The 9196-nt window shown below is 44.9% G+C and overlaps 1 protein-coding gene across 1 annotated transcript; it reads right to left on the bottom strand.

Annotated features, from left to right (window-relative positions):
• Positions 1 to 63: 63 nt before the first annotated feature.
• On the bottom strand, positions 64 to 5602 carry LOC128255149 (focadhesin). Its single transcript, XM_052984690.1, has 8 exons — positions 5426 to 5602; positions 4951 to 5226; positions 3688 to 3906; positions 2598 to 3621; positions 2324 to 2535; positions 1187 to 2265; positions 456 to 1114; positions 64 to 394 (listed from the first exon to the last, which is right to left on the bottom strand). Exons 2-8 carry the CDS (start codon positions 5220 to 5222, stop codon positions 245 to 247), a joined length of 3615 nt encoding a protein of 1204 aa, XP_052840650.1. The 5' UTR covers positions 5223 to 5226; positions 5426 to 5602; the 3' UTR covers positions 64 to 244.
• Positions 5603 to 9196: the final 3594 nt, after the last annotated feature.

Raw genomic sequence — 9196 nt, 5'->3', positions numbered from 1 at the left:
GTTATCGCCGTACGACAGTTATCAATGGCCACACTTTTCGTCCATCTGGCAGCTCTCGCCAAGTTTAAATGTTGTGCGCAAAAATGCATTTAATGTATGGAAAAGTTCGAACACATACAAATAACAATGAACGCGTTTTGCTATCAAAAGTTGACTAACATTGACGGTAGGCGGTTGGGTTTAACCATTGAAGTGCACTTTAGGCGTGGGCAGAGGGTTTAAATGCGGTGAGTGGTCGTCGAGTTCATTTACGCAGTCCTACGTATTTGGTCCAGACACCCTTGTTATCAAAATACGCCTTGTTCCGGGAGCAAATGATGGCCTCCCTGAAGACATCGGCATAGGAAGACGGCATGGACGTGTGCTTGTAGAGATTGAAGAGGAATTCGTAGATCTGGAAGGGTTTATATAAGCATTATTAAAAGGATTTTTATAATATGGGACTTAGTTTGAACCTTAGCCTCCTGATCCTTCCAGAAGATGTGATCGCACAGGTACTGCAAGCTCTCAGGGAACAGCGACAGTCGCTGCTTGTCATCCGTGGCCACCACATCCACGCTGCCCAGCAGGACGGCACAGCCCGAAAGCACATCCACGGCTAGAATAAAGATGTCCAGCAGGTACAGCGCCCTGTTCACCTTCTCCTTGTTGGAGGCCTCGGCCAGCAGCATCTGGATCTCCAGGAACATCTCCGATACCCAGTTGCACGAGTGCTCATCGCTGGCAAAGGCATACAATGTGGCTGACAGGTGGCGATAGAAGAAAGGCCTCTCCTCCGCCCGCTTCTCGTAGGCATCGATGATGGGAGTGAGCCACTTTAGAGGATTCGGTAGCTTCTCGTTGTACAGCACCAAATAGCAACGGATGATGGTGGCCTTTTTCAGCTTGCCCACCGGCGTCTCCCACCAATTTGCAGGCGTCGTCAGCCCATCAATTGCATTCGGATGCAGTGTGGCCACCACTTCGGTGTAGCGTTCGAAGAGCCTTGAATCCAGATTCATGGAGTCCATGTAGCGCTCTACAATCAGCGTGAAAACGTCCAGCACTTCGGGTATGTCGCATTTGCCAGTAAAAATATACTTGACGCTTTCCAGGAATTTCTCAAACAAGCATCCTAAAACAAAAATGAAATATTTTAGAAAATTTCTTGTTAAAGGAAAAGTGGTTTTAATAAATAAAGACCCACCCTCGACGAAGTTGTTTAGCTGGGACTCCTTAAAGCAGTAAACGGCCACCTTTTCGGCAAAATTCTTCAGGATCTGCAGGCTCACACTGTTGGCAATCTCTGGCAGCAATGAGAATAGCAGCAAGAGATCCTCCTCAAAGCAATTGGGCTCGAAGTCGACCAGGAAGTTCTCCAGCAGACGCTTGGCAGTTCCCGAGTTTACGGCCTGGTTCTTGGCTATCATGATGCAATATTTCCGCGCATCGAACGACAGATGAAAGAAGCTCGTGAGGCAGCTCCAGTCCAGTGGCGGAATGGGTTTCGGAAACTTCTTGGACAGCGACCGCAGGGCGAAGGTCACGGCATACGGTTCGGGGACGTAATCGCCAAAGCGCGCTTGACTCACCAGATAACTGGTGACCGCTCGCGTTGGACTGGTGGCAAACAAACCCACCAGCTTTCGTGGCTCTGGTTTGCCCTCGGGCAGACGGTAGACTCCGCTCCGGAATCCGGCGATTTCACTGCCAATGTGATGTGAAATTAGATCCGCAGCGGCATCTCCGCATTCCGGACGTATCTTCTGCAGCAGCTGCACCCACACCTCGCCGGGCACCGTCTCCTGTTGCAGGTCTACCACTTCCCGACCACCCTGGACTCCGACTCCCACTCCTCCGCCAACGATTTCAAAGCGAAACTGTGCTGGAATGTGTCGTAGGTTCAGAGTAATTCCCGGCTCATAGTTTTTGAGGGCAACCAGGGCGTTCCGCACCTGGGAGGCATCAGTGCCCGGTCGGCTGATGGCCTGCCACAGCTGCTCCAGGGCATCGTCCGCCAGCTTCTCGTACTCGAGCGTTGGAGTCTGCAGCAGTGGGACCAATCCAAACAGCCTGTATAGCGATTTGAGCGTCTGCGGCCGCTGCTCACTTCGGAATTTACTGCCCAGAGCCTGCCAAGTGGAAGCAATGTTCACGGTGTGACTGTCGCACAGCGCGTATATAGCATCCAAGGCCAAGGAGGTGGACAGATCCCCAGGCTCATCGAAGGAGTTATTGAGGGTGTTGCTAAGATGCGGCAGCAACTCCGAGCCGTGTAATGTTGGTCTGCAAAACAGGATTAATAAATTATTAAGTTCGTTGAGTAATTTTCATTCAGAACTACTTTTCCTGACAGATCTCCCGCATGGCATGGGTGCGGGCTATCTGCAGCTCCCAGCGCTTGTCGTTATCCGGCAGTGGTTGGGCAATCTGCTTCAGAAGGAAGGGATAAGTACGCGTCTCCACTCGCCATAAACGCAGATACAAGTCTACGCAAAATGTGCCATTCTCGGTGGATAAATTCCTAATCGTGTTGAGTATCATGGGCACATTATCCTTAAATATATATTTTTAGATAAATAAGCTGAGTATTAAATAGTAGCCATTTTAAGACCCACCTTGGACACGGCAAAGGTGGCCAATCCTCTTAGCAGTTCCAGCTGTAGCTCCGGATTGCTTTCGTGGGCGAGCTTGAAGATGTATGTCATAAGGAAATCATACGCAATGCCCTCGTTCACCTTGACGATCTGCAGGATTACCTCGTAGATCTTAAACCAGCAGTCTACTGGCGGCTTTTTCGATAGAAATAGCGCACGCAAGAAGAGATGCAGTCGCTGGCAGAAAGCCGTATTTGCCTTGACATTCAGAGCGTCGACAAAGGCGAACACATCTTGGTTATCGGAGGCGTCGAAGGACTCCACCAAAGTAGCCAGGTCGAAGGCGATCGCTATGTCCGCGTGGTAGTTGCGCATATGGGCGGGTTTCAATTGCCTGGTCGTGATTATCTCCCCTTCCTGATCAGATCTTTCTGTATCCAACACTCTTTGGACTATCTGGTGGGCCAAGGCCAAGCCCTCTGCGGGTATGAATGCAGTCTGAGACATCCACTGAATAATTCCGTCCAGACACATGTTCAGAATGTATTCATGGCCACAGCGCTCCTGCACCACTACGAAAACGATGATGCGCAGCAGATCCGCCAGGTAAAAAGGCGACAGCACGTGCAAAACCTCTGCAAGCAGCACCAAGAGGACATGGTAGTGATCCTTTGTATGCTCCCGCGTGGCATGTAGCACTCGCAGAAGGCACTGCAGACTGGGACGCGGATCGATGCCGTAATTAGCAAGCTGTTTGATGAGACATGCCTGATAGATGCCCAAGTCGATAGACTGCGCGTGGTCCTCGCGCTGCAGGAAGTGATCGATGGCCTCGATGACCAGGATGCTGGTGCACAGGCAAGTGCTGGCGTTGTTGAACTTGCTCCATGCCAGCAGCTCCTGCATAAGATCTCTCGCCTCCGGTTGATTGCCACTCAAATTTAGCAGGCAAGTCCAAATGGGTTTAACGTCGTGCAGAGTTTGAGGATTGCAGAGTACATAGAGGAACACGGGTCTCAGGTACTCTGTACTGTAGTCTCGAATGCTAGGGAAGTAGTTGAGATGACATCTTGAACATAACAGTTGGATACAGTGATAGGGCATCACTTACCCCTTGTCGTGGTGCTGACAGATACCAATGATCTTGTTGCCCACATCGTGCATGTTGGCACTGGAGTGCTGGAGCAGTGAGATTAATGGATGCTGCTGGGTCTTCAGGCCATAAGAGCACTGGTAGACCTCCTGATCCTTAAGGGATGAGGTCTTTCGCTTCAGGCTAAGCAGCTGCAGACCCAAAATGCTCTCTGTGATGATGGCAAAGTGCATTGGCCTAAGGGGAAATAAAGCTTTAAGTTCTAAACTGATCTAAGAAAGGTTAACAATGATTGTCACTTTGCAGTCGAATGCAAGGCAAGCTATAATTAAGGTGGAACGGCTGGAACAGCCGTTTAGCGGTCACTTCCGGAGCAGCAGTCAAGGATTGGAGGAGCTTCTCTTACGGCGGAGGTGGAGTAAATCGCTTTGCGTTTGACGAGGTAATTACAATTCACGCGGTGGCCAGCCGGACGACTAGGATTGGCCTCTAATTGCAGGCCAATTAATATGCAATCCTTTTTGCCTGCACTTGCAGCGCGACTTGGGTGGCTTATCAAGGTTCATTTCGGCATTACATGACCGCTTGTTCGTCCTTCGACGCTCCGCAAACATTTCAAGTTCAATGCCAGACACTTCAGTTGCTTTGCATACATCAAATGTTTCCCTGCCAAGGCTGCGGGACATGATATGCAAGTGGGTGGCGTGTTGCGTGGCGGGAAATGGCTAATAGTTTTTACGGCGCCCCAGGCATAATCGCCGTTGATCCAGAAGATTGACGATTGCGGATTGCGGCCAAGCGGAAACCGCGTCAATGCCAAACAACTGGGATTGTGGATTAACTCCTAGTCATATTTCATTTGCACATTTGTTACATGACGTGCCAAGTGCTGGGCAATTAATTTGGGGCACGCGTCCAGCGGAAATGCGAGGGATTGCGTGTGTCGACGAACGGAAGGAGGGTCAACATTGTTTGGCGCGCTCTCCTGATGGCAAGCGTTAAATGGCGCGTTAATTAAGTGGCTGCAGTGGGTAGTCCACTATGGTTTGAGTTTGAGTTTGAGTCTGAGTCTGAGTTGGTAATTTATGCACTTCTGTGGGCAAGTTTGCAATTTCGCAATTGGAATCGTTGCGCTCCACTTAGGCGGATAGTCCTGCACGATAGTGCTCCTCCTGCCGCTGCTGCCCTCCGGAAGTTCAAAGGTGCGCCCCTGCGGAATTGAGCCACATATGTGGGTCGTGGGCGGGTTCTCTGGCCAGATAGCCAGTCAGTTGTCCTCACCCCGCATTTGCCAGCATGGAGAGCAGGCTGTTCTGCACCCCGTTGGCCTCCAGGTGGCCCTCGTCCACCAGGCGCACCAGCGTTTGACAGCTCATCAGGCTGAGCTGCATGTGGTCGTGCTTGCACTGCGACTTGAGGAACTCGATTTCCTTGATCTGGTGCTCCGGCACCTGCTTCTCCCGGCTCTCCACCACCTTCGCGTAGATCTTCTCTAGGCAGGAGGCCAACTTGACCACCGAACTGTGCGGCTTTATGCTGGCAAAATCGTCCATGGTGCTGAAAAAATTGCAAACACAACTTCAAGTGAACTGCCGAGATTTATGGTTTGTTTGGGTCCCCGCGTTTGATTTCCCAGCGTTGCGCGGCGCGTGTCCTTTCTGCTGCTCGGCTGCCACTCGAATGGAGTGGAAAATCCGAAGCGATTTGAACATTGCCGCGTTTTCCTGCGCTTTTCCACCCCCGCCAACAAACTCACATTTTCCTTGTTTACCGCTTTCTTTCGACCGCTGCGTGTTAACTCATTTCATGCCAGAGCTGAAGGATTTGGGAGGTCAGTTGGTCGTTTATTTTTCGTTTGAGGAGTGGTTTTAGCAAGTGAAATAGGTAAATATATATGCAAATGGAAAAGCCGGTTGCGAATTGTTTTTTTGTTGATAATGAATCAGCTGTTAGAGTGACCATTTGCAAGGTTGACGTCAAGTCAGGTGGCAACGCTGCTTAATGTAACGGCACCTCTCTTTTAAAAAACTCAATTTTTAAAAAACTTTGTTCAAACTTACAAAAATACGAATTATAAAATAAATAATCGAGGATTCTAAAAGATCAATATTTTTGCGTGTTTGAACATTTAAAAATTTGTTTTATTAATTATGTCTCCTGCTCAATCTCAAACTAAAAGCTTCGTTTGTTTTGTTTTATTTATGGAAACATTTTCTCATTATTAGGAGAGTAAATATTCATATTACCTAAAACTAAAATTTAGGTCCAATATTTTTTGGCATATTACCAAAAAAATAAAACTAAGAAATAATTTAAAAAGAATAGTTTAATCAGGAAACCATTATGATTAGCAGGAAAAATGAATTGTATTTCAAGCTTAAGTTATCAATGAGTAGTTTTATTTTATATAAATATTTGTTTGTATGTATATAGATGAAATTATTTATTTAACGAAGCGAAAACCCATGCTCTCTCAGTAGTGCCTGCAATTTTAACAATTAAAAAACGAGAAGTATTGCACAAGTAAATCTTCGTTAATTCAGGAAGCAATTCATTTTGACCGGATTTCATTAGTTCCGCATAAGGCATTCCCTTTAATCCCCGAATCAGCACTTTTACGCAAGTTAACATTCGGATAATGGACTTCTCTTGGCCGAAGAACCAAGAATTTATGCCCAGCACCGACTCCTTGACCCCTTGATTTATTTACAGCATGCTCAGTTAAGCCACTACAGCCTCATCAGCTCGATTCGCAGCTCTTCGGGTGCTTCTTTTTCCTGGGACTCTGCTCCTGGCCGTTGTTCTTGCCGGCTGCTTTTTCAGTTAATTGACTTTATGCATTTTTGCCACTCGCCTTGTCGTAAAATGAAATTAATTATGTTGCTGTTGCAGCTATAAAAATGTAAGCAAGCTGAAAGGAGTATCGTAAATGGGTTGCGCGGAAAGCGGAAAAGGTACGCCTGTCCGGCGTCCAAAAGGAAAACTCGGAGAGTGTGTAAAAGTGAGCTCGTCGGGTGAGTTTAAACTGCAATCATTCATCGCAGCGAATCCTCGAACGGCAGCAAAAAGCGCAGAAGACAAAGGTTAAGCCCAAGACAGGCCAACATAATTTCCGCTTCCTGGCCCGAAGTCCGTATTTTTGGCAACTCCTTTCCTTCTGCCCACTTTTCGCCTGGGGATTTATGATTTTATTACCAAAAAAGCACTGCAAAAGTAAGGTCGAATGGCGAAACGACTTTTTAACCTATGATTTTTGCCCGTTTTGTAGCGTAATTCAACTCTGGATTTGTTTTTTTTTTTTTGGCAAAGGTTGCATACTACCGTTAAATTATTTGCTTGGGATTTAAATCTGTTCTTTTTGCTTTTTACCCAATACAACCTTCTTATGGAAAGTGTAGTACATTCACCTTTTTCCTTAAATGCTGCATAAAGGACCTGTTGACAGAGTTCCTGAGTATTTGCGGTTAACTAAAGCTTGGGAAAGTTTACGATACGCAGTTAGGATATACGATTTATTGAGCTGTGTGTATTTGGCCCTACCTTTCCTTTCATTCATGGCGTTACCACAGAAAATAAAGAGTTCCCGGAGCTCGCTTTAGTTTGCGTTATTTACGTTTTAACATAAAATATTTAAACTGCTACAGGGGTCGAAAAACGAAAATGGAAATTTTCTTGAGAAGGTAAATTTTCTTTCCCAATCACATTCAAGACATTTGTGTTCATTTTTAAAATCCCTATTTGGGTTATACTTAAAACAGTTCTTGTTTATATTTTAGAATGTCAATAATAATCTTGTTGGTAAAGATAATTGTGAAAATAAAGCTAGTTTTTAACATATTCTTTTAAGATGGGCTAGAATATTTAAATCACATACTAGAAAATGTAACTCACTTTTATATTCCAGCTTTTAACAAATGATATTAACTTTTTACAGAAAATAATATATTTATTGTTATACTTTCTTACGTTGTTGCTTTGCACTCGATTGTGTATGTTTCCAAGTATAATGGTCGTTAGTTGTTTAATTATTCCGTGAAATTTAATTCAAATGAAACTATTATTTAAAGTCCGTTTGTGGCAGGGTCGTGAATTTCAATCGCACAACTGACGTTTAAGGATATCACTTCCTCGAACCGTATGTGTTGACACTTGTGCCCCGCAGCTGGGTGGCAACTTCCACGGAAAACATTGCCGGGGGGCCGGGTTTTGAAGAATTGGAATCCGGAGCCCGGGGCACGTGGCAAACTGAATTTGCATATGCCCAGACACGGTAGGTGGTTCAGCCCCGTTTAAAGCGAGGCACGCCCCCTAAGCCGCCCACTTTTCCACCTGTCGCAATGGCCGCAATCACATTGCTTCAATTAAATGGAGTCGACTCATTAATAATGCAGACAGCGAATATTTGGATGCCAAATACAGTACATGAACGTGTGTGGGCTTGTTTGTTTGCTGTTTCGTGTGTAAGGTACAAGAAAACTTTAATGAAGAGCGACAGCAGTGACTTGAAAGTAAGTTTCGGCATCCTTTTTTTGGTCCGCATCCGCACACACAAGGTCCTGTAGAATTTATGAATATTTATGCTCTAGCATTTTGCACTCGATCTGCGTAAGCTGGGGCACTGAATATTTATAAGTGCCACAGTAAGTAACCTGGCAACTCACACTGAATATAAAGCATACGCATCGCATAAAGTACCCGCCAACGTTTTTCTTCGGGATTTTCTTATTTTATGTTGATTTTAAAATTAAGATTTGGTAGTAATAAAAAATTGTAATCAAACCTAGTTGCATCATAAAACATTTAATCTTAATAAATAATTAAATATTGTGTTATACGTATGCTAGAAATATTTTGTTTGAAATATTGTTAATATTTTACTTTTAAGACGCTTTAAACTAATGTTAAATGTATGAAATTAAAAATTAAGTTTTTACAACGCTTTCAAAAGTGTATAAGTTAGAAGTTTCACTAATTTAATTAGTTTAGCTTATTCTCGATAACTTCTAGTTTATTCTAGAAAACGTAACAAAACCCAAAAACTTACATGGAGCAGGCAAAAGAAGAGCAAATTAGTTTTCTTTCGTTAAGCAAGTGGAAAAGTAAAAGAGGGTATGTATATAATAAATGTGGGAAATTTGATGCGTTGGCAACTTAAAGTTCAACAACTCAATTTAGAGTGCGGTTCTCGTCAGCAAATTACGGAAATTTTATGTTGCCTACCTTTGGGCGCTCTAAAGATGCCAACTTGATAAGCACAAGTGCAAGTGTGAGTGTGGGTTTTCCTGTTAATGTCTAAGTGTGTGTGGGTGCGTGTGGTTGCGTTTGAGTACATTTGTTGAATGATTTAACGTACCACCTATTCACTCATTCTTGTGGTCCACGGAAATTGTAGACAAAATAAAAAACGATAAAACCTTTTCAATTCTCCACTAACGTTTCTCTTTGTACCAAACGTTAAAATAGGAAAATGTATGCCAGTCGGTCAGTGTGTGGATGGAAGCCCATATATATAGATATATATATGTGG

This window comes from Drosophila gunungcola (genome assembly GCF_025200985.1).
Source record: "Drosophila gunungcola strain Sukarami chromosome 2R unlocalized genomic scaffold, Dgunungcola_SK_2 000006F, whole genome shotgun sequence".
Lineage (NCBI taxonomy): Eukaryota > Metazoa > Arthropoda > Insecta > Diptera > Drosophilidae > Drosophila > Drosophila gunungcola.
Note: the sequence above shows the minus strand (reverse complement) of the source record. Positions and strands in the feature narration are given on the sequence as shown.

Excerpts from the sequence above, each read along its gene's own strand:
- LOC128255149 (XM_052984690.1), bottom strand. The coding sequence starts at position 5,222 with ATGGACGATTTTGCCAGCATAAAGCCGCACAGTTCGGTGGTCAAGTTG. Across the intron at positions 3,622-3,687 it reads TGTCAGCACCACGACAAGGG|CATTCGAGACTACAGTACAG; the intron begins GTAAGTGATGCC and ends CTACTTCCCTAG. Across the intron at positions 2,536-2,597 it reads CCACCTTTGCCGTGTCCAAG|GATAATGTGCCCATGATACT; the intron begins GTGGGTCTTAAA and ends TATATATTTAAG.